The 25,284-nt window shown below is 35.8% G+C and overlaps 7 protein-coding genes across 23 annotated transcripts in view; 2 read left to right on the forward strand and 5 right to left on the reverse strand.

Moving 5' to 3' along the window:
• Positions 1-25,284, forward strand: part of B4 (imaginal disc development protein B4) — a 55,317-nt gene that overhangs the window by 20,237 nt on the left and 9,796 nt on the right. For 16 of the 17 annotated variants that reach the window (XM_089466042.1, XM_089466035.1, XM_089466043.1 and 13 more), the window contains one exon: positions 1,116-1,237. The gene's annotated coding sequence lies outside the window, so the exon portion shown is untranslated. Of the gene's footprint in view, positions 1-1,115; positions 1,238-20,133; positions 20,254-25,284 lie in introns of all 17 variants that reach the window. The other variant, XM_089466038.1, reaches the window with a different exon arrangement.
• LOC108610225 (uncharacterized) lies at positions 143-661 on the forward strand. The gene has a single exon (XM_018002181.2). It carries the CDS (start codon positions 298-300, stop codon positions 586-588), a length of 291 nt encoding a protein of 96 aa, XP_017857670.1. The 5' UTR covers positions 143-297; the 3' UTR covers positions 589-661.
• On the reverse strand, positions 5,662-6,420 carry LOC149270024 (uncharacterized). Its single transcript, XM_089466075.1, has 2 exons — positions 5,934-6,420; positions 5,662-5,857 (listed from the first exon to the last, which is right to left on the reverse strand). Exons 1-2 carry the CDS (start codon positions 6,312-6,314, stop codon positions 5,702-5,704), a joined length of 537 nt encoding a protein of 178 aa, XP_089322201.1. The 5' UTR covers positions 6,315-6,420; the 3' UTR covers positions 5,662-5,701.
• Positions 8,825-9,787, reverse strand: LOC108609683 (uncharacterized). Its single transcript, XM_018001405.2, has 2 exons — positions 9,374-9,787; positions 8,825-9,180 (listed from the first exon to the last, which is right to left on the reverse strand). Exons 1-2 carry the CDS (start codon positions 9,764-9,766, stop codon positions 9,025-9,027), a joined length of 549 nt encoding a protein of 182 aa, XP_017856894.2. The 5' UTR covers positions 9,767-9,787; the 3' UTR covers positions 8,825-9,024.
• Positions 10,408-11,532, reverse strand: LOC108609684 (uncharacterized). The gene is made up of 2 exons (XM_089466076.1): positions 10,736-11,532; positions 10,408-10,653 (listed from the first exon to the last, which is right to left on the reverse strand). Exons 1-2 carry the CDS (start codon positions 11,105-11,107, stop codon positions 10,498-10,500), a joined length of 528 nt encoding a protein of 175 aa, XP_089322202.1. The 5' UTR covers positions 11,108-11,532; the 3' UTR covers positions 10,408-10,497.
• Positions 11,839-13,075, reverse strand: LOC108610222 (uncharacterized). Its single transcript, XM_018002177.2, has 2 exons — positions 12,303-13,075; positions 11,839-12,233 (listed from the first exon to the last, which is right to left on the reverse strand). Exons 1-2 carry the CDS (start codon positions 12,693-12,695, stop codon positions 12,042-12,044), a joined length of 585 nt encoding a protein of 194 aa, XP_017857666.1. The 5' UTR covers positions 12,696-13,075; the 3' UTR covers positions 11,839-12,041.
• Positions 18,831-20,089, reverse strand: LOC108610216 (uncharacterized). Its single transcript, XM_089466074.1, has 3 exons — positions 19,938-20,089; positions 19,643-19,885; positions 18,831-19,418 (listed from the first exon to the last, which is right to left on the reverse strand). The coding sequence occupies exons 1-3, from the start codon at positions 19,944-19,946 to the stop codon at positions 18,858-18,860; spliced, it is 813 nt and encodes a 270-aa protein (XP_089322200.1). The 5' UTR covers positions 19,947-20,089; the 3' UTR covers positions 18,831-18,857.

A 25,284-nucleotide genomic window follows, 5' to 3' on the forward strand; every position in this document is an offset into this window, starting at 1 on the left:
GCTTTGACCGCAAGGCCAAAACCGCAGTCGCAACATCATTTGCGGTTAATTGTAATTAAAGCTCAGTGGGTTGCTTTGGTGTGCACATGCATATGCATTCATTCCCACCTACAAGCTACAGCCACAGCGCCCTTTCATTCATTATATGCTTCGCAGCAGTCGTTGTGGAATGCGTCACGTGTTGAGCAAACAATTCAATACACTTTGTGTCTTCAATTAAAAATTCTCTCCATCTCTCTTACTCTCTCGCCTTCTATTGCTCGCTCTAACTAAATTAGTCACTTTATTAGCTTTACAATGTCCGATGTGAGGAAGCCGCACAACAGAAAGTCGAGCTCCAGGACCAATTCAAATTCGAATTCAGACTTCAGCTCAAATCCCAACAGCGATCACTTCAATCGACCGCAGGCGACGGACTTTACGACCAAGCAGCATCTGAGGCTGCGAGCTGGCGATCTACGCCTGGCACGCATACAGATCAGCCTCTCCAAACTGCAGCATGAAATGGAGCAATCCAGCAAACAAATCGCTGCGCTCTGCAAAGATGTGAAAATGGATAAGAACCTGGACGAGGTCCTGCTTCAGTAAATGTTGAAATGTAGAAAGATTCCCAAATTATTTATACGATGAAATTATAAATACAAGTTGAGTAAACAAGATACGCGAAATATGTTTGATTAATTTGATAGCTTTCAGTCGTAAATAAAATAAATAATCGGTTTACAATGATTAGCTGTTTGATGGCGGACGTATGGAATTAACTGCGCACCAGTCAGAGTGTTGCTCGTCTGGAAAATACTCTGAGCCGTGCAAAGAAATGATATTCCATTCTATTCCATTCGCTTCCGTTTTATACTTCTTTCATACATCGATGGCATAAACTGCGCATAGATATTTCTGAGTAAACCCTGTTTATTGATGTTATTTATATATTATACAATTTCAATTAAATATAATAGGTGGAATCGTTTACAGGTATTTTATATAAGCTTTCGTGCTTTAAATTCCAGCTAAAATTATTTAATAATTCTTTTTTTTTGTGTATTGACTTGCTATCAACCTTCACTTTGTTATTGAATTTTATTTCAAAATAGTTTTTGTTTCGTTCCTTGCAGTTGATAAAAATCGAATTTAGAGACTCCGGGGAAGACGGCGCCATGCTTAAAGCCAATCAGCTAGAATAGAGCCTGCACCAAGACTGCGGAAAGTGGAGCGGAGTGACGCAGTTGAAACAGAGGTGAGTGTTGCACTCATATGTTAATAAATTGACGCGCTTTGCATGAGAGGAGGGCGTTGGCTTGATTTAAATTAAAAATATATTGCATACTTTTTTGTGCGCAGCCATTGGCTACAAAATAAATACAAACACACACACGCACCCACACCTGCACCCTTTCCATATATAAATTAAATTGTTGTGCGCCCCGACGGCAAGCAGGCAGTCAGCCAGGCAGGTGGGCACAAACATGGCATGCTATGAACTCCAATTTGAAAACCTGAACGTATGGGTTAAGGACTCGCAGTCTCGCAGCTCCTGGGGCCGAGGTGCAAGGGGCGAAGCACAGCACTCGGAGTGTAGAGTGTGGAGTGTGCCGTGTGGAAAGTGGAAAGTGGGAAAAGCAGTGTGGGTCGTTTGGTACTTCAGCAAACCGTTTTTGATTACGCGTGTTTTTCGCGTGCAACTAAATTAGCGCACGGGTAATCAAGTTTTTCAGCTTTCCATAATAGCGTTACAGAAAAAATGAAGGAAACAAACAAGAGGCGGGGGTGCTCGACTAGCAGATACTCTGATAATATGAGGTGCAATGAGAACGACTTTTAAGGATGAATAGGGCGATTTCTTGCATTTCTGGGATGGAGTATATCGAAATATATTATTGATTAACATCTTAAATATAGCATTTAGTGTTAACGATGCTTTAAGAAACGTGAAAGAATGGTATATTCCAGGTCTATATGTATTTTCAAACATGTTATATGGCTTGAATCTACGCACTTATATACAGATTTGCTTATATACCTAAATACATAAGATCTAAATATTTCATCCAAAAAAATATATGATATTCACTTTCGATACGACTCGTATTGAGCTTTCGCTAGCATAAAGTCATAAAGTCTCTTCAAATTACTACAATATATCAGTCATTAAATGATAACCTAACAAATTGTAAATCAAATCAATCCTAATTGTATTTAAATATATTATATTTATGGAATACGTAAAAGTTTTCTCATTTGTATGCATGTGTTTGTGTAACTGTATAGATCGATTTTCAATAAAATTGAAAAAAATCTATCATATATATTCAGAATGTCAAGGGGTCAGCAAATAGTAATTTGAGAATGCAAAATCTACTATATTATTGATTAAGATAATAACAATATAATATAAATACTTTATGTAAATTAATAAGTTTTCAGAATTATAGTAAAACCAAGATACCCATATTACCCATTTTACCCATTTGACTGTATTAAGCTTAGTATGTGTTAACCAAGATGCTCGCCTGCCCTGCCCTGAAAGAATCCTGAAGTAAACTATTCGCCAAATGTCAACATCGAATGGGGACAATGGGAGAGACACGCGATAATAACATAAATCACACGACAAAGAATAGAAGGTCTTTAGAATAGAGATATTCATGGTTGCAGGTAAAAGAAAATCATGTTGCATATATACTATAAATTTAAACGTTATGCACCACTTGTACGTGTTAAATCGAAATCTAGTCACGCTTCGCCGTGATTGGATTATCTATCTGTATGTCTTCATAATTGAGTCCGCAGTTTAAATATTGTAGGTTACTTTAGTAATATTGTCTGTATTACTCCCAGGTCTATCCGTCCCAAGGTCAATTTTTGGTGCAAAGCTAAGCATCATCAAGGCTTATCAATCGGCCGCTTTTCAGATGCATTATTCTTCTATCTGTATGTGTCCATGATTGAGTCCGCAGATTAATTATATGTATTTAAATAATCATCAATTTTTCGATTAAGATTTAATAATTTGTATGGCAAGAAATTTATGTATATGCATAATTTAATAACAAAATAAGATGGTGTTATTGTGAAGAGGCGTGGTTCACGTTGATTACGAGGACGATCTTACGCTATATAAGGTTTGCCTTTTATCAATGTTATTGTTATATGCCATTAGTAATAGCAATGTTAAATTGTTAATGGTTTATTAACAGGGTAGCCATGCTTTACAGACCCATTAAAATTTCTAAAATTACTACATTTGAGATCCATTTATGCTTTTAAATTTAAATGTATTGTAATTTTAATTATTTATAATTATATTTGTTTTTTATGTGAATAACTTTGCATCAAAACCAGACTCAATACGTCTCCTCAGCATAGAAATGTTAGCCGTGCATAGATTTTAGGGTATGTCCTAATCGGACACTTGCTGGTATAATAAGAATTAAAATTTGTTTCTGAACGAATAATTTTTATATTATCTAAAGCTTTATTGTTATTTGTTAATATTCAACTCTGCCACGTACCAAAATGCGAAATGCCTTTTTCTTTTCGATTTTATATTCAGTGGTGGTTTGAAAAGTGCCTTCAGGAACGTAACTGGGCAAGTCTTTTTCGTTAATATACCATCTATTGAGCGTATAGTTGAAGCCCTATATATAAATAACAAAAAAAACAGCATTTTAATTTTCAATTTTTGAGTAAAGTCAGAGGCATGCCATACCGAAAAACAAGGCATAAGCTTAAAGGCGAACATTGAAAATATTATTAATATATAATTATATATTCAATCAGTTATATTTTTGGATGTGACTTTACTTACCGCATTAAATGGACATCTGAATATGCCATTCGAATATTCCTTAATGGTCCTAACTAGTGTGTTCACGAACCGGTTCTTCTGTATGTTCGAGAGAAACGCGCACGCGTCCCCACGCAAGTTATACAGGCGCACCTTTGTGTTATCCGTTTTCCAGAAGTCCATTTTCGACGTTACGTAAATTTGGCTGGTATTAACTTTTAGTATAAGATTTCCACTGAGAGAACTGCGATTATTCAGGTGAACCTTCCAACAATTCATGTCTTCAACAAGCTCCGGTGCATACTTTTTGCAGCTAACCGAGTCGAATATGATTTGGAACTTGCATTTCTCTGTGGATACAGCTCCAATCAGCAGGAAAAAGCAGAAATAAACAAACATGACGGAAGCACAGCTCAATTACCAATGAATTTTGGCCAGAGCGAATGTATTGAGTAGTTTAAATTATTTAATTGGTGTGATACTTATCATTGTAGTGTTTATGCTAAATGCAAGCTATTTAAGCATTAAATAATGTGTATTAAACTCTGTGATCATCTTATATCCCTATATATTTATATATATTTATTTATTTAATTGTTTACCCTGAACCCATTTTCAATGGGAAATCAGGGTTTTGTTGAAATGTATGTAACAGGCATAAGGAGGCGTGGCAAACCTCACAAAGTTTATATATTCTTGATCAAGGCGACGAGCTTAGTCCGTCTGTCCGTCCGGCCGTCTGTCCGTATGTATTAACGCGTCGCTTTCAGAAGATATAAGAACTGGAGACTTCAAACTTTTTTTTAAATGTCCATATTTACAACGCGGAGCTTATCACTAAAAATCTGTAACTCATCCCGTTCTTTTTTTATCGATAAGAAACCCTTTCGAAAATCAGTTATAAACTTATATCTCTTACATCTTTGGAGCTACAGTCTCCAAATTTTTAATGTATATTTATATACCTTTTATACAATTTTGGATTTAGCTAAAAATTACCCCCAACCCTCATTCACCCCCTCATCCACATTCATTACTAGAGACTTGTGCTTTGTCAAATACATGCATATCTTATATATTATAAGATAATCATAATCGGAAAGTTTCATGAAGATAGTCCATCCACAAGAAAGATTATTAAACTATTAAATTTCCATAGTAAGCCCACACTGCAGCCAATGCGTGTTTATGCGTGCGTGCGTATGGCTGTGTGTGTGCATGTGCGAATATTTTTTGAAATATCAGTTGCTCGAAGGGTTCAGGGGATCTTGTAGTCGGGCAGTCCCGACTAGGGCTGTCTTACTTGTTTTAATATGTGACTATTACTGGCGAAATAGAAGCGGAACTCAAAATTACTTAACTCTTTAAAGTTTTTAATTGAGCGAAACCAATCGCAGCCGCATGAAATCAATTGTGTGTCGATATAAAAAACTATATGAACCTGACTTTGAATAAAGTTAGAATCTTTACACTCATTAATGAAAGTGAAATAAGCATATTGGTTTTGTACTTTGTCCGCCTTGCTGTCCGTCCATTTGTCCACCCGTTCTTCTGGCCGTAGAATTTGCAATTTAGAACGTATATAAAAAGTGTTCCCGATTGGCCTATTGGAGGCGTGGCCAATTGGAAAATACAGGTCACGATATGCCAGAAATCGTATTAGTTGAAGACCTAGAAATCTGAAATTTGGAATGTGGATTACCGTTGGCCACTCAAGATCGAATAGGTATGACGGATATTGGGGCTTGGCAAATCGGTTACAACTGTATATTCTACAGTTTTACAGCTAGAACGCTAAAATTCTATAAAGATCAATGAAAAATTTATATGTCCACTAGTTCAGAATTAATAATATCACATAGGAATCAGTTGCTAATAATTTTATTAGTTTATAGTTCATTTATGAGATGGTCTTTAATCTGCACGATATATTTTCGCAAGGAAGAGGAGAGAAAGAAATTTTCGGCGTTTTATAAAGACCTCAATAGGAGCTGTAATGTCACAGTCGGGTATAAAAGCAGGTATTAGGTTTTCATCCAAATTCCATTCAGACCAGGTGTAGTTAAAGCTCTTAATATAAATATGAATAAATACATTTAAATAAATATGACTTCAATATAAATATGAATATTTGGGCAACACATACAGCTTGCAATGGACATATTAATTTGGTGGCCGCATGCTTTTGTCCAATTTTCTGAAATAAGCTAATGACCTTACTCTTGTATCCTCCTCCTAAAAATTTACACCCATCCAATGTGACTTTTATTAGTTGCATGGTTCTATTGTTTTTTCCTCTTAAGTTCACCGATGATTTTATTTCAAAACTGTGAATAACACGTTTGAGACTCCCGAACGCGTTCAAGTAGCTTCGATTATTGTGTTCATAAATGCGGATATGTGCTTGATTGACTATATCTGGCGCCACGATTTTAGTGTCAATTTTTGTGAATTTCAAATGAGTCGCACCATTTGTATTCTGACACGTCAAGATCAACAGCAGACAGATCGATTTATAACAAGCCATGGTCAATGCTTTATTCCGAATGGCATCGCTACGTGCTGATACAGTCTGTTAAGCCAAATCATTTTCTATATATACAGAACATCAATTTCGAATCAGATGTTTTTAATAAGTTTTATAATTATCGTAGAACATTTCGTAATACTTGCGTTTATCGTAAATAAGAAACGGATGCAAAACATTAAAAATTAGTCTAGATTTTCAATTTGTAAACATGTATGTACTTTCCATACTGACCATAGAGTTGAAGAGCAATTTTTTTGTATTCCCTGAACCAATAAAAAAGGGGTATTCGTGCGCCAAAGACTGATTACAAGGATAACATGCAGAAGGAGACGTGGCAGGCCCCATATATATTCTTGATCAGGGCGGCAAGCGGAGCTGATCATTCCATGTCCATCAATCTGTCCGTATGAACACCAATGTGTGAGCAATGTGTGTTTAGATCTAGAGACTAAAAATTTGGATGCATACTCGTGTATACCGTATGCAATACAAGTTTATCGTATACCCCGTATACCCTGAAGCCCATCAGAAAGGAAAACTATAGCCCTGTCCCTGTCTTTGGATACCACGCCCCTGTCAAAAGCTACAGCCATGTGCTTTACCAAATACACACCCTTAAGCGTTATTATCACGTTCTGAAAGTTTGATGAAGATAGATTTATTCGCTGCTAGCTGCGCAGTTAGCAGAGTGCGTAGATGTGCGTATGTTTGTAAGCATGTATAATAAATAATCGTAGAATGATTGGAGTGCCATCCCTTTGCAGGGCTCAGTGTATCTCCTAGTCGATCAGTCTCCGTTACTTTTTTACTCTCTTTTACTATTTGTTTAACAAATTCAATATAATACAATTCATATTTGCGATTTAGAGTCGTAGAGTTCTTCCCCACTGGTTCTAATTTTGCTCACAATTAATAATATCAGATATTAAACAGTTTCAATATTTTATTGGTTTATAATTCATGTATGTGACTGTTTTTTATCTAAGAACGGGTTATTTTCCCAAGGAAAAGGAGAGAAACAACTTTTTGTTTTTTTGAAAAAAAATCAATATGAGACGCAACTTCACAGACGGGTATAAATTCAGGTAATAGGGTTTCATCGAAGTTCCATTTAGAAAAGGTGTAGTTCCAGTTCTTGAATGAATACAAATAAATGTGAATATTATATAAAATGCATGCTTGGGAAAAACTTACCGCTTTCAATGGACATAATAATTTAGAAGAAGAATACTTTTGCAGAATTATCAAGAATATGTTTAGGAAACTACTCTTGTATCCACCTCTGAGATATTTACACCCATCCAATGTGACTCCGAACACTGGCTTGGTCTTATTATTTATTCCTTTAATTTTCATGGATACTTTTGTTTCAAAGCTGTTCACAGCAAGTTTAAATCTCACAAAAGCATTGAAGTAGCTTCGATTATTTTCTTGATACATGTGTATGGCCGCATCATCGACAATAGATCGTTCCAGAACTTGAGTGTCTATTTTTGTGAATTTGAATTGAACATCACTCGATGCATACCCAGACATCAATATCAAGAGCAGATAAAATGATATATAACTCGCCATGGTAAATGACAAACTCCGATTGGCACCTAATCTCTCCGGGCAGAGTTTAAAAATCAATTATTTTGTATTTTCTGGTTGCACCTATACAGTAATTATGAATCAGATATTTTTGAAATGTTTAAAATTAAAATTGAATCATTTCCGGCCCCTGCAGTTAATAGGAATAAGAACCGGATGCTGAACAGAAAATATAAAATGTTTGAATACTTTTAATTCTATAAGAATACATAATTCTATAAGAACACATAATTCAACATATGTAATATATTTACTTTATTTTTGTTGTTTTTTTTTTTTTTTTTACTATCATAATTTTGTAATGCCAAATTAAACCAACCCACCTTTGGCAACACCGAGATTTGAAGTTACGTCATATTTCGAAATATTGCAACGATCCTTCAGTATATACACAGAGGATATACATATTTTGGATCATGTCGCGACGCCGACCTGAAAGGTTGCACACATTTTTCAGTTATTCTAAAGATTTTGCAATCCTAAAACGATTATATTTCGGGAAATAATTGCAATTCCAATCAGAAACGACTTTAAATTGCTTTATTATAACCTTAAGAAGAGGTATTTAATTTTCATCACAATACCAGCTAAAGAAATTTTAAATATTGTTCCAATTATAGGTACGAATATAGAGAATATAAGATTTTGAATGTGTATTCATATTCAAATTCAAATATGAATGTGAATGTTAGTCCAAAAAATATATTATTGTATTAGTTCATACAATCCATAAATTGTACATAGATCAGAATATACCTTAGCTAAATGATATGGAGAGCTTCATAGATTTTGCATACCTAATATACAATCGAAAATGTTCAATATATTTTATCATTACAATGAATAGTTTAAATGAATAAACTCAGACTTTTAATTTTCTTAATTTTCATACCCAAATGATTTCCGATCTTATGTTTATATTACATCTATGTATATTGTCTGAAAGTGTAGTTGTATCTCCACTTCATTAAAATTAATTTGGAAATTGGTTGCGCAGATTACAACATTTAAATATTTATTTAAAAATAATAATATTATATTCAATGTTTTTTCTTTATTTTCCGATAAGAATATTGTCATCCATGCCTCAGAAATCAACACAATTTAAAAGGCTCTAATTGTTAGAGAGTAACCTTCCAATATTTAGGGCTGTGACAATCAATTTGGAATAGGAATAAAATTTCGTGGATACTTTGTATTTACATTCAGGCAAATAGTTGGGCACATGTTTCTCGGCCATATACCAGTCAGTAAGCGTATAATTGAAGTTCTGCAAATCAAATATTAGTTCAGAAAATATTGGTTATGTTTTATACATATATTATTGATCTACAGATAAATTTTTGATAGATATAACGCGCCTCAAAATATAATCTATTAGTGTATTGGTGATCGATATGAAGTCACATCTTTTTTTTAATTTCAGTAATATATATATTAGCTAACAGATATCGACTACTCACCGTTTTCAGTGGGCACTTGATCATTTCGCCTAATCTAGTTACAAAAGATTTCGCAACTTCCCGGTATAAGCGCACCTTATGCAAGGCAGTAAAATACTGACAAAAGTCCATGCGATTGTTGTAAAGCTTCATCGTCTGATTGTTTGCCTTTATGATGTCGAAATTAGTTATCATTTCAGCCTGGTCGATGCTACGCCGTAGAATCATATTACAACTGAGGTAACTGCGATTAGCTTGTGTCACTACACATTTGAGCTCCTCAAAGAGGTCAGGAGCATGATGCTTCACATAAAACGTATCGATCACAAGTTTAAGTTTACGTTGCTCTTTCTTAGCATCTAGCCCAAGGGTTAGAATTATCAGCAATAGAGATAGCTTAAACCAACCAGCCATGGCTGAAACTCGATGCGCAATGTTTGCTGAACTCTGCTTAGTATATCAGGTTCATAAAGTAATAATAAGCTTCGAATCACACGCTTAAGTAGAGTTATTATAGATTGACAGATTGAGATTAACAGACCTATTAAAAATAATAGTACAATTTTATAAAATTGTTGTATTGTTTATAAAATTCATTTTAAAAATATTTCTCTCTGTGCTCAAGGTAATCATTTTGGAATCATTCTCGATCATTAAGTGAAAATTATATATCGGTTTTCTGCAAATCCCGAGTTGCTGTTTATCCGAACGAAGTTAATAAGAGTGGGGTAAACGGGTTTACCCGATTAGGGGATAGCCCCATCACCTCGGAGAGAAGATATTCCGATCATTCCCATCATGGACGTCCGCTCCGAAAATGTACGAAATATAAAAGAAATTTGGTATTAAATCGATTTAATTAAAACGGAAAGAGTCATCGATTTTTTATCGATTAATTCAAGTCACCAGCTTTTTTAGGTTCTGAGACCGACTAGCAGACAGGTTCAAGAATATATATAATTTATGGGTCTGTCACGCCTCCTTCTGTGTGCTACCAACATTTTAAGAAAACCCATATGCTACGGTATACAAAACCCTTTATCTAAAAACCCGGTTTTATTCAATACATTTTATAATATAATTTAGGTTGTAATAATTTATTATTATTTTTTTATTATATATGTCTATTTTGTCGGCATAAATATTTAGTGCTTATAGTCGACATCGCCTTCAAGGAGCATGCGTATAGCCACTTTCTGATGAATGAAGAATTTAGATATTGCTTTGAAATGGCATTCAGGCACGTATTGGGGGAAATCGTCCTCACTAAGGTGCATGTTGCTAATAGTATAGTTGAGACTCTAAAAGAGGTCCATTATTGTAGATTATATGCAATATATACATAATGATACATACATAGAGACATGTCGAATGAATACTCACTGGCTTCAAGGGACACTTTAGGTGTCCATTGCTTCCTCTATTCACACTCTTTGCGAACAGATTGAAGATGCGATTTTTGTGAATAGTTGTTAGAAACTTACACGCATCCAAACGTATGTGGTATAAACGCATTTTCTGTTTATCGGCCTTGATTATGTCCAAGGATGTCTCCAAATCCATCTGATCTATTTGCCGCTTGAGTATCCAAGCAATACTAAGCGTGCTGCGATTAGGCTGAGTCCAATTGATGCTTTCAAAAATATCTGGAACGGTGGGTCTAATGTAAAAGTTGTTGACTACAAAGCGAAAACTGCGATGTTGAGCCGCAACTGATAAATCCAAACAGACCAAAACCCAGAGCCAACCGGACATGGCGAGAGATGAGTCTCAAGTGGCACAATGGACAAAGCATGAAATTATTACCAATTATCTGATAACTACGAATACTTAAAATAACATTAAAATTTCGAATTATGACACGCGCCTGAAATTGTTTGTTTGGCATTAATTATCTGCTCAGATCTGTGAACTTCGTTCTAATTTAAAGTCAGCACGTCGATTTTATCATTCGGATGCAATCAAGAAAATTTCTAGATTTACATTGAAATTGAAACTATTCAGATTTATTGAGAACGAATATTTTTCAAGGGGATCGATTTTTTTTTATTCGATTTATCGCGATTTTCGATTTAGACTGTATTTGATCCCTGATCAATTAGGACATTTCTAGCCATTAGTAATGAAGCTTTAAGGAAAGAATGTAGCTTTTTGGGTTAATCTATTATTTCCATCTATCCATCTATCTAAAACTATTTGATTAACATAACGAGAAAAGAATCTATTAAAACTGTCAAGGATATTCCTGAACTCTAATTTTATATTCCACGACAAGATCCCCTTCAATTGAACAAAATTATATTGGACATTAGCCAGACATTAATGGACGAATAATTGAAATTAGTTTCATAAAGATTCTGTGCCAAAACAATTATTCCAAGCTGAATGATTGACTGAAATAAATCCATAAATAGTCAATTAAGTTAATGTCAGACTGATTGAAGGTTTGAGTAGATTTTGGAAACCTCTTTATATGCGTACTGTACATGTTTGAATTTGTCTATATAATAATTTGAATTCCCTCTGTGCTTTCGAAATTTCATTGTCTTAGGTAGTGTCTCAGTCGAATAGAAAAACATTGGCTAGAATCCCTCTTTAAAGTAATCTGATTATTTATTGTCCAAGCTTACATATTCGCATTTAAAGCAAGATATTTTGTATTAGTTTTTTTTAATTATATAGATCAATTTTATATTTTGACGCGATTCTTTGGTCCCCTTTTCTTGTTAAGAACTGGATGTAATTGGCCAGAAATATGCAAATTGGCTAGTGGCTTGGTCTTTTCTCGAAACTCCACGTTGAAGAAGTAGCTGCACTCGGGCAGCAACTCGGGCAGAATGCGTTCATCTATGTAGCTGCGTTCTAGTGTATAATTCAGATGCTAAAAGCAAAGATTCGTTATGCAGTAAACGAAAAGGGACTAGAAATTAGTGCCGACAGATCGACTTACCGGCTTAAGTGGACAAGACGGTTGCACATTAATGAAGTTTACGAATCTGTAGTGGAACTGCTGAAGAAATTTGCTTTTGTAGGTGTTCTTTAAAAAGCTGCAAACATCGAATTTCGAATTGAAGAGACGAACACGTGGCAAATTTGGACGTGATATTTCCAAGGAGGCTAGTGCAATGACGTTGTCTACTGATCTACCCAAATACAAGTGCCCAGAGAGGTAGCTACGATTGCCAACATGCTCAATGGTGGCGCTCTGCGAAGGAATCAACTCCCGATCTATGGGAGTGAAGACAAACCGATCCACGCTCACCACATACTCAGCACACCCACTCCCAGCCCAGTCGAACACCAAGATTAGCAGAAAATATGCCCAGATCCGCAGCAGCTTCATTTTTGGCCACCTTGAACGATGCCCGTGCAATTAGAAACTGTTCTCTGACTGACCCCAATTTTCAATTTAGCGACATTGGAATGCGACAGGAAATTGTTTTATAATTGATGGATGATACAATACAATTATCTGTAAAGCTGTATATATTGTAATCGGTCATTAGCCAGCATTTCACAGAATTTTTCTTACAAATATAGCCATTAGTAATTACATATTTTGATGTGTGTGTTTTTATGTATACCCTGGCCATTACTTAAATTGTAGGTTTTCTATTTCTTTAACTATTTAAAAAGACTTCAGGAGTTACTTTTGATTCTGTTAAAACCTTGCAATATATTCCATGATTTCAGTGGAACATGGAACATTTGGCAAATGTCAAATATGGCAAGTTGATGGAAATTATATAATTATATAGCATACTATTTTCGTATACTCATTTATTATTCTTTTTACGCAATAAATAATAAATTAAACAAAAAGTCACAAAGCTGTAGTCGAGACTGCTCGACTATAAAATCGTCTGAGCCCTTCGAGGAACTGATATTTCAATAATTCTTCGCGTCTCTCTTTCTCTCTCTCTCCCTCTCTCGCTTCTGTGATTTTTATCTAATAATACAAAATCAAATTGAAACACTGTGCGTTGAAACGACTTAAGTCTTGCACGTTTAATCAAAAAATGCTTCGTATATGAAAGATTGAGTTGAGAAGGCGGCTAAGTACATATGATATAATGTAAAAAAAAACATGCACACACAAATGCACACCCTCAAAAAAATAAAAAAGACTGCTCGACTACGAGATGCCCTGAACCCTTCGTGCAATAGCTAACTTATTTAATTACTTTTCTTGTAGACATACTATCTTCATGAAGCTTTCATATAATTATTATAACATGGATATGCATGCATTTGCCAAAGCAAAGCCTTTTAGAAATGTGATGGTAACGGGGTGGATATACGGGTGGGGGGAAATTTTAACAAAAACCGAAATTTTATAAATTGTATATAAATCTACATTAAAAATTTGGAGACTAGCTTTAAAGTTATAGGTGATATAATTTTATAACTGAGTTTCGATAAGGTTTTTATCGATAAAAATATCGATTTTTAAAGCACAACTCGATATCCGCGTGGTATACACGGACATTTTACATTTTTATTGAAGTCTCTAGCTCTTGTATCTTCTGAAATCGACGCGTTCAAATATACTGACAGACAGACAGACGGACGGACGGACAGACAGACAGACGGACGGACGGACGGACGGACAGACAGACAAACGGAAAGGGCTAAATCAGCCCTGATCAAGATTATATACACTTTTTGGGGTCTGCCAGGCCTCCTTCTGCCTGTTACATACATTTCAACAAAACCATTATACCCTGATTTCCCATTGAAAATGGGTTCAGGGTATAAAAAAGAAGGAATGGAAAAAAAGATGTCAACAGAAATGTTAATAACACCAGCGTCAGCAATGTTGGTGTTCTTGTTGTTGCCGCTTTATGTACGGTCTCTATTTTACGCCAAGTGCTTCAGTTCGTCCTCCAGCCCGTTGCCCGTCGCCCGTCGCCCGAAAGCGAGCACCCGGACATCCAAGGATAAGCTCCGGTCGTGCTTTTTGGCTGAGCCAAGTGATGCAAAAACATTTGCCCGTTAAAACAGAAATGCAAAGCAACCAGCATCAGCAAAGTAAAGGAGAGCAAAGGAAAGCGAAGAAAAGCAGAGAAGAGCTGGGCTGAGTAAAGTAAAGTAAAGTTGACTTGAGTGTAGTTCAAACATCACACCTAGTACAGACGATAGACCTACAGACACCACAGAGTACAGGGTAGAGTCTACAGTCTGACATCTGAACAGAGAAAGAGAGAGAAAGAGGGGCCATAAAGAGTGAGAGCGCGAGAGAGACGGAGACAAAGATAGAGACAGAGATGAAGAGCTATTGTGGTTCGCATTATGTAAACATTTGTAGACAAGTTTTCCTAATATCTCCTTTTTTTGTGGAAAGTGATATGGGATATTTTGCTTGAAAACTTATAGTCGGAGAAATAAACAATAACAATCGAAACAATCGTGAAGCGAATATTTGTGACATGTGAAACTAACTGAATTTGAGAATAAATGGAGTGAGGCAATATTATTGTAATACCTATTAAAGTCGAACATTATATGGATGGAATAAAAAGCATAGGGAACTTTGAGAACAACTTTCTTGAATTTTAGCAAATTTAAATGAGTTCATATAAAATTAAAACAGTTTACTATATAGAATTAACCGCAAGTCCATTGCTTCCATCTACATATTTTGCTACATTTATATATATGTATATAAATAATTCATTTTATGAAAGATTAGAGCTTGAGATAAAACCGCCTTTTTGGAATATTTAATTTGCAATTTTTTTTTATTATGAAATATTTTTTAATTCTTTGTTTCATTCTTCTATAACCCAGGTTAGTAATGGAAAATACTAACATATATTTGAATGTATTCCTATATAGTATACATGAAAGTTAGGGAACTATGATTAGTTCACATACTATTTCGAAATTCGGTCATTGTGACGCATCAATGCTTAATTATAAGATAATGGAATTCTCTCTCGGTCCCAAATGAGATAATCTAATTACGCAAAATATTGGTTTATTGAGATTTACGAGTGGAGAAAAGTTTTTATTACATAAAGCATGAAAGCCGCATAACAAATTAAGGCAGATGCCGCAACTGATCCACAGATTCACTCTAAATTCTGAGTGGGAGTTGAAAGAGTTACTGAGAGAACTACAAACACGTGAAAACAAAGTATTAGACAAATTTATGATGATGGAATTTTAAGTGATTTTTAACGAGCAACGGTTGCATAAAAACAAGAAAGATATATTTAAAGGCTATATAAATATACATTAAAAAAAAAAAAAAAATATATATATATATATATATATATATATATATATATATATGTACATATATATCTTTAACAACATTTGCGTTTGCTTGACGTCCAATAAAAAGCAATACTACTTGCTTAAATATATCCCACGGTGTAACCCGCACAGTGGGCAAGAGTATAAAAATATAATAAAATAAAATTTAAGAATGAAATAAAAAGATCTTGAATGATGGAATATAAAGTCAATATCATGAATTTAAGTCGACACAATTAGCTGACTGCTGACCATATGAAGTATATTAGTAGTGGGGAAAACAGTATTAAGAATATAATATAAAAAATATAAGTTTTATGTCAGACTTTTTAATGCAATTTGAAATCAACTACGTCCTTAGTCAGCGAAAATAAATCGATATATTTTCACGGATCTGTAGCCAAAGTTTGAAAATGTGTAAACTGTGATCTTGTAGCATTTACTACTAAATCAATCATCAAAAATTCTGAATATGCTAAATGTCTATTAAGCCGTTTGCATAAAAGTCTTCTATAGAGATCATATAATTAGATGAAATAAAATTAGCATGATTTTCTTATGATTTCTGACCACTGTGCACTGACAAAAAAGGGGTTGCAGTCAGGTGCAGCTGCTGCTGGGCTAAAAGGTAGTGGCAGCCCACTCCAGAGAGCAGCAAACATTTATGAATTTATGTTGAGTGCACACCCACACATACACACACACACATACGTATACACCCACACGCAGCTATAACAAAAGGCCCATTTAGCTCGCTGGCTGCCAAATTGCTATGTCTGCACCGTAGCACCACTGGCCTGCCACCCACCCCCTCTTCAGAGCCAAGCGCCACCTGTGTATCCAACTGTGAAATTTATTGATTCGAGCAAATAGGCTCTATCGAGAATGTCGACTAACTAGCTATAATTAGAGAGCTCGCAGTCCCCATATACGCCATATGTCTGATCAATAGTGAAATGACCAACTAGCGCATACCCTGTAGGCAGTTTAAAGGAGTATATAACTCTAAATATACTGTGTGACTTAAGTGAAAAATATAGTATCAGAGTGAAAATCAATCGTAAATTATAGCACTATTTTCATATTATATTTAGCTGCAATATATAATATTAACTTATCGACTTAGCTTTCAATTATTGTTTTTCTTAAATTTCTTAGAATTCCACATTATACTATATATATTATTATACTATTATATATTATCTTGGAAATTCTTCAGATTGAAATTAGCATCTTTCGAAGGCCGTATTATAGCTGGATAATAATTGGTTAAATGTAAAAATAATTATTTGCAAGTTAGGCCAAGGTATAATCCCGGAATTTTATTTTATTAATTCTTTTGCGAATCTCAACTTCTTTTACTGCTGGAGGAGATTCATTTTATTTGAGCTATATATGATTGTTTATTCGATCGTTGACCCTTCGATCTTACCGTAGTCTTTGGAATCATATTTCAAATGAAAATTGAAGCTGGTTGGTTTCTTGATAAAATCTTTCAAAATTTCGCTGTAATCAGAATATAGCTGTCCATCAAAGCGTTAACCAATACATTATATACATATATTATACATACATATGTATATATAGGAGAGTGTATATATCTAAATTGCAACGGCTGGGTTCTTGCATGCGCTTGATTGGCATGCACATTTTCATTGAATTATTAATTATGTAATGCGAAACCAATCGTCTACAATTTGCATATGCAATGAGCTCCGATCTCACACTCACTCCCACACACACCTACACACACACACACATGCTCACTCGTGGGGTATCCATCAGCCCTCTTTCCATATAATATAGTCCACTTAACCACTAGCGATTCTTGAACTCAACCTACTCACTCAACTCACTAATCGACCCTGAAGGCACATTATTCAGATTTTCATTAAAGATTCGCATTGCTGTGGGTGTATTACCTATGCAGATGGCTTTTAGTTGTAAATAAAGATAATGAATAATAATGATAATGAGTTAAGTATATTATGTAAATAACAAATCCTATTTAGTTTAAAAAGTCGACTGAAGTGCAGTTTAGAATTTAGCTAATTCGCCCCTTAAAGCCCTCTGTCGCAGTGGGGAACTGTGAATATATTTGGGATGGAATCTATAATTACATTTATGGCGAGTGTTTCTGCGAGTTGGCTACTAAAAACCGAAAAGTTTACTGCCAAATTTCTTGTGGCAGCCTTTTGGTTTATTAGTTTGGCTGGATGCTTTTGCGCTTCGCTCGGTCTCGCAGCTTGCGATTTTTGTGCAGCGCACAGCAGGAGGCAGAAACTGGTGGCAATGGATGCCCCTTAGGGCTTGAGACACGGCTGGCTCCAAGTTGACTTGAAAATATATAAAATCTTTTATTTTAATTTGTTATTCGCGGGTTGTTTTTAGTTCCCCATTAAACGCAGCCAAAACTTGCTGCAACAGCAGAAAAGAGGCAAGATATTTGTATATATGTTTGTGGAGGGTATAAAAATGGAGCCCTAGGCAAAGGCAATAACAAAATATTATTATCAGAATCATTCATCATGTGGCTGCAGGCCATAAATTTAACGGCTAGCTGCGAAATGCAACAACAACAACAACAGCTACATATAAAAATAACAACGACAGCTAACTGTTAATAAATCGCAGCTGCAGATAGCAGCGACCAGCTGCCGGCGCCGTAGACAGCACCACGTTTGCTCCCCTCCCTCTTGGGTTCCTCCTGCCCTCCCTGACAAACCCGTCCCATGTCTCATGACCCATCCGAAACCCATTACAACTCCCTTTCGCACTGCCGAGCCCTTGCCACACATACAACTTCCTTCAAAAACTTTGGCTTAACAACTTTTCTAGGGGCGTGGCTTAGGCCCAAGCACCGCCCCGAAGGAAAAGTCCAGTTACTGCCAAGCATTTCTCCATACAATACAATACAATTTTCCTTGATCTTTCATGATTATATCAGCTGAGTCCTTTAAGCCATGTCCGTCTGTCCTACCAAGTGTAGCTATTTACCAGATATAACTATAAATTTATCACACAGAAGAAATATTAAGTAAAATTTATATTTTCTTTTATCTAAAGTTTAAGATCCGATAGTTTATAAATCACTCTCGACTAATTCTATATAAATTGGATTGTTAAAGAAATATGCTCTGAAGTTACCAGCATATTTCGGATATTAGAAAGTCGTTCTACTATATCATTTAAAAATAATAGCGTTAGAGACTCTTCAAAAATTGTATAACAATAACAATATTTATTAATTTATGTTGTACATATCAATATACAAATATGTGCGCAAAAAGTTACCCAATTCGCTAAAACTCCATTCCAAAATCGATAAAGGCTGCTCCCTATTGAGCATGTCGTGAAAATGATCAAGGACTGCAAAAATCATTCCAAATAAACTTAAATAGCTTAGAATTTCGTATATCCAATCGCATCGCCGATGTCCACTTGAATGGTTTACTATGAGCTCCAGATATAGCTCTGTTTCATTGGCTATGGTAGAGAGATCCATACCACTCGCTAGGCTCAAACTCAAGATCGAATTGTCGTCGTTCGGACTCATATTCCCCAGCACCAGCATCCAATAAGGATCGAAGGGCTTGGGCAAGTCAGCCACATCATCCCATGCATAAAGGCGTCCGGTTACCGGTTCGTGGCCGTAGTTGGCAAACTGGACCAGGGGCTCCTCGTACTTAATGTAAATGGGTGGATGTGCCATGGCCTTCTTCATCTTTGAGTAGATAATAGCATCAATATAACGGAACACGGCATTATTTAGTACAATTCTGTTTTCCGTTTGAGTTGCTTTAGTCTATGAAAAATAAAATTTAGTGACTACCGTAGGAGATTCTGTTACTCAAGTTGCTGCAGAATGGATCTATCACTATCCTCTACGCCATACCACATGCTATCTATTTGCTAACTATATTTATATTTATTCATAGTGTAAGTAGGACTCTTTTTGATCTTATCGCTCTACTTTATCTATCGATAAATCTGTTTCCTAGTTGCCGTATTGAATCTTTCCTTAATTACCTTCTTCTTCCGCGCTTCCCTCATTCCATGCTTTGCTCCTTGTGCTTCATGGACCAAACATTTTGACTTTTTTCTCTCCAATTTCCGCTTCTTAGCATTGTTCCCTGGATGACCCTCTTGATCATTCATCTTTTGCAAAGTCTTTATAAAGCGCTTTTTCTTTAATGTCTGTGTTTTTGGAAGTTTTGGCTTCTTCTCATGCATTAAATGTCCACTTTGTGAGGAGTCCACAAGAGGTGTTGTCTGTTAAATAGTTAGAAGTATATTTTGTTATATTATCAACCTTTTGCATTACCTCATCCATTTAAAAATATATAACTTAAAATATATAACTGATAGAATTCTATGTGCTGAATGATTGCCTTTACAGAGTTCTAAAAGCCTAAATATTTTGTTGGTCTTGAAAGCTTTTGCTCAGATACTACGATTTATGAAAACTGTATACATATGTCATAATTTGCATTGATTAATTATCTCTTTTTTAATTCAAGTCTATGCATTCATCATGTCTGTCAAATGAAAAATCTCTCTTGACGAAGTTGAATTTATTTCACATTTCCGTTTCGCATTACTTGCTCCCTCGACCCGAGCCACCTCTACACACATAAAATGTAAGTTTATATACATATATATTTATTTATATATATGTTTATATCATATATCTTGCATCATCATTCATCTTCATCCGTTCACATTGTCGTTTGCTTTACTCTTATTGTGTTTGTCTCGTCCCCCTCTCGCTTTTTAGCCCCTTTGCTTTTCTCATTGCTTGTTTAATAAATAATTGTCCATCGTTTAATGCGTTTAGTACATAAACATGCACAACTTACGGCCATATCGCATATAAGCTTACCATTTCCCGATTTCCTATAATTTTGCCCACTTTAGAATCAAAGCACGAGACATAAAATCTACAGGAATACACTGAACGAATATTTGTATCTAGTATAACATTTGAGGAAATCTTAGGTTGATATTTATGCTTAAATCGTATCATTTTATACACATTTATATACATTTATATTCACAGTTTATATATTCGCATTATTTTGTTCTGATCAGAGTCTTGATTTCCTGTTCCACTCAAATCCCAATCTACTACTGATATTAAAAACATTGTTTATTGGTGTTTTCTCTCAGTGCAGTGCAGCATATACATACATATGCTTGCTAGGTGACCACATGCTGTTCTCGAATTGACCTCCCATCACCGCCCCGCCCGGCTCCGCTCCAGACCTCTGCTCTTCGCTCTGGCCACGTGTCCGTCCGTCTCTAACGGCGCATTTCCAACCGCATAGGCAAGCTGCCGGCTGCCGGCTGCCTGCTGCCTGCTGCCTGGCTGACCACATCATCAAATGCGAAACGCAAAAGCGACGTAATTGCCACTGCACCGCAACCTAACCCCTCGCCCTGCTCTTCACTCCCTCTCCCTTCTATGTATCTTTCTATCTCTCTCTGTCGTTCGGTCTCGAAGCCGAAACCAATAAACCTGCATACGTCGATTAGTTGCACATGAATGCAATAGCATGTCCCCAAAGGTGGTTAGCAGAGGGGCATGTGGTTGGGAGAGGGGAGGCAACTGGCCGTTGGAGGCTTAGGGCAATGCACAGACATCCGCAGGCGAGCCCATTTAAGCCATGTCTTAAGAAGCTTTCGTCTAGGCCCCTTACAACGGCAGAGGTATTCACATTTAAATTTATGCGATGCTTCGTTTAACTTTCAATTTAATTAGCCAATTGTTCCCAATCATGAAAAAAAAAATGTATATGTTTCATGAAAATTATTTGAGCTATATTGCTATTATTTATATGCATATTATTATTGAAAAATATATTTAATTATTCACCAAATATTTCTTCTTAATTTCTATTTCATTTAGGTGTTCAATTTCGTTTCCCTCGCTGTTTACTTTCTGCCTATAATGAAATTAAGTAACCTTTCTAAAAGTATATTTTTCATATTCCTCTCGTAAAAAGCTTGACAAATCTTTATAATGACAGTTTTGGTAGCAAAAATGATTCTATTGTCATCGTATTCATTTGAATCTTGTTTTTATTGTTTATTATCGCATATTATGCAAATATTTTATGTCAAGATTATAACCAACTATTATCTCAAATAGATATTGATATTTATTAGTATAACCATTTGTATCTGTTTGTATTTTATTAGTGGAGTTTTCAATGAATAGCAAAAATATAGATATTTCACAAATAATATGTGAAGAATCGGATGACGGAACTGGCTATAGTAGAATTATTCCAGAAGAAACAAAATATTTTTGGTGGAGAGGAAGTGTGTGAAAATACTATTTGATACTAGGTTAATCCATTCAATACGTAAAGTCGAACTTTTAAATTCTTTTCCAATCATCCTTTTTGCCTCCTGCCATCTTCCTCAATAAATGGGAGTAACCTCTTTTGTCCTTTGGTTTTCCACAATGGGTACAGTCGATCGGGATTTTTCCAGATCCCATGAAAGTACTTTCAAATGAACGCTGATCAGGAAAAAGATTTGTCATATAGGAAGACGTGTGTCGGTGAATGAGCGCTAAGTTTTGTCCTGTACATCTTCCATAATAAAATAATTTTTATAAAAAAGGATATGTAATATACTGATGTTTCATTTGCCGGCACTTAAATCAAATCCGCCCACGGTATGCCGCTCATTCAAGGGTTGGCCGTAGCTTAATGTGCGGCGAATTGGTCAAATAGCCCAAACTATTCATACACTCATATAAACCTGTACATATGTATACAGATTTATATCTATACATATGCCGCCTGCCGGCCACCTGACGCCGCAACTGCTGACCGCTAACTGTGGATCTGCGACGCTTTACTGAGTCACAGACCGCAACGGAACGTCGCGTCGCCTGGCAACAGATTGCAACTTTTGCGTAACCTAAGCGGCGCTTGAACCTCTCTAAACACATATTCCGCTTTGCCTTTCGCTCCGCAAATGTTTGGCTCATTTGCCAGTTTGTCGTAGATGTTGGAGCCGCCTTCACCGCATTCCACGGGCCGGCGGCCATGAATTTTGCATTTTCAGCGTGTACGCAAGTATTTTTAGCAGTGTGCGCTTGGCAGGCCTGTGATTCATCAAAAAGAGCGGCGACAGCTGACAGGGCCCGACGGAGCAACGCATGGAAATGAGATTAGCAAAACTATGTAAAGACAATAGCAACAGAGCAGAGCGGCCGACTGAATCCCCCTTGACAAGCAAGCCGCGCTTCCATGCGCCAGGGGAAACACCTGAGGTGCTCGGCGAATTGCCGATGCTCATTAACTAGAAACCGAAGCAGTTGACAAAGTTGACAGAGAATCCACACGAGAATGGATGGATAGCACCCACAATAGAAAAGCCGACGCTTTAATGCGCTGCCGAAAAGATTAGCTTTAGCTCGAACGCATGCTTACACACACAAACAAAACATACAAACAGAACAGCATACAGACAGTGGACTCTTACAAACGAAAATTAGCGCAGCTACGAATTTGATCCCGTTACCCAGAAAAAAGCTTACGTGCCATAATGCAGGCAGATGCTTACGCTACGTAATTGCAAAGTACAACGTAAATAGAGAGCGAGAGATAGAGTACGAATTGCTGTAGTTATCAGCAAACAAACGCACACTTTTCAATAAAAGCTGTCGGTGTGTCTGCCTATATATAGATGTGTGTGTGTGTGTGTATATGCTCGTGTGTATTTTAGTGTCATTAAAAACACTATGTCCTATAGTTACACATCATTTTAATATGTGTACAAATTAATTGCAAATTTGCGTGCGTGTTCCCAGCGTAATAAAAAAAAATAAATAAATAAATAAACTCTAGGGGAATTTCGCATACTCTTCAATTTTATTTCGAAAGCAATGAAAAAAAAAAAAACAAAAAAGCTTATATAGGCAGCAATATAACTCAAAACTAATATAAACATACTTTAAACTTCATTTATTCTAATAAAAATAGTTTTACGTCAAATATTATACCCTTCAATCATATTTGACGTAATTTTTTAACAAAATTGTTTTTATTACAAAAAGCATGGCACAGTCTAGTGTGGAGTTCGAATTGATGTCCGGAAGAAAGAAACAACCTTCAATACATACATACACGCCATTTACCTCGAACTTTGTATACACTTACTCAAGGCTCTGATCTTTCGATTGAACTGATATAATAATATAAACAAAATTAAAATATAACCAACTTCGACAATAAGCCATGATAGCCTTAAGATACGATTGTCAATCAAAGATCTTAAATCCAATGTTTCGCGAATATTCTTTAAACAAAAATATAATTTTGCTTTCATACCAGAAGCTTAGTGCTTTGGTATCGCACTTTTCTACTCTACAAAACAATTGTATCTTTAAATAAATAACATAAAAGACTGGGAGATAATCAACTTTAGCAACCATTTTATGGGGTTGTAAAAGAACTGTTGCTTTTGACTTGATTTGTTTTGTGTTGTGTGGCAACTCTAAAGAGAAAAGCTGTAAATGCAGTTTTATTCGAACAATAGCCAGATATTTGACAAACTGTACTTCCTCCACAAGAAAAAATGAGACAGCTGTATTCGGCGAACCACTGTGAATTGATGTCAGCAAAACGTCACTCAAAGTGCACAGAACTGATGCTGAACAGCTGTTTCCTACGTATGTATGTATAGATGCATGTACTGTATATATTCAATATTATATGCGCTTTATGTCAAATAAAACGGAAAGTAAAGCATTTATTTAAATACATTTTAATGGTATTTTGAGCATTTTCAACATGTTAAGTTTGTGATTTGTGCTTTTCGCAACAGGCGTGTAGTTTGTTACCAACTGTATGTACGTGCGCACGATGTATGTATGTAGTTGTTGGCAGTACTTTGTCTAGCAAGTTTAATTGATCTAATGAAAAAAAGTTGCGCTCGCAACAGACGCTGAATGTCGACAGATCGCTTAATTCAGTCCGTCATGCGGAACAAATACATTGTATGCATATAATATACATATATACACATATACATACATCTGTACATATGTATATATACTAAGAAATATATCAATGAATTTTGGCTACTTGCCGTTAAGTGCGCTTTGCCAAAATTATGACAAAAATTATGAGACCCTTTCTAAGAAAGAACATAAAAACAAAAGCCAAAGCAATAGCAATACATACTATGTACCATGTACAATGTATTCCTACATATACATACATACGACTATGTATGTATGCATGTGTGATATAAAGCCAAATGTCTCGCCTGACACACTGACGCCCGCAACATTGTCGTCGCCTATGCCCCCTTTTCGTTACGTAGTACATTGTCGATTTTTTTTTTTTTAAGATGACGCGCAGCGGTCGTTGCGCTGCTAGACGTTGTGACTAGTCCAAGCGGATTGTTTGTGGATGCTATAGATGTAGTAGCGGCAGAAGAGAGAGCGCGCACAGTGATAACAATTAAGGTGCGGGGCGACATTGAACAAGCTGTGACAGCACAACAAAGCAGGAGCTAAGAGAAGATATATATACATATATATAGAGAGTAAGGAGAGAGAGACAGAGAAAAAGAGAGAATTTCAAGCGCAGCTGGGTGATAACGTCGTCATCGTTGCCAGTGTTACGCAGGCCAATTTTAATTTATGC

Source organism: Drosophila arizonae, chromosome 3, assembly GCF_054131065.1.
Source record: "Drosophila arizonae isolate 15081-1271.41 chromosome 3, UAZ_ARI_1.0, whole genome shotgun sequence".
Taxonomy (NCBI): domain Eukaryota; kingdom Metazoa; phylum Arthropoda; class Insecta; order Diptera; family Drosophilidae; genus Drosophila; species Drosophila arizonae.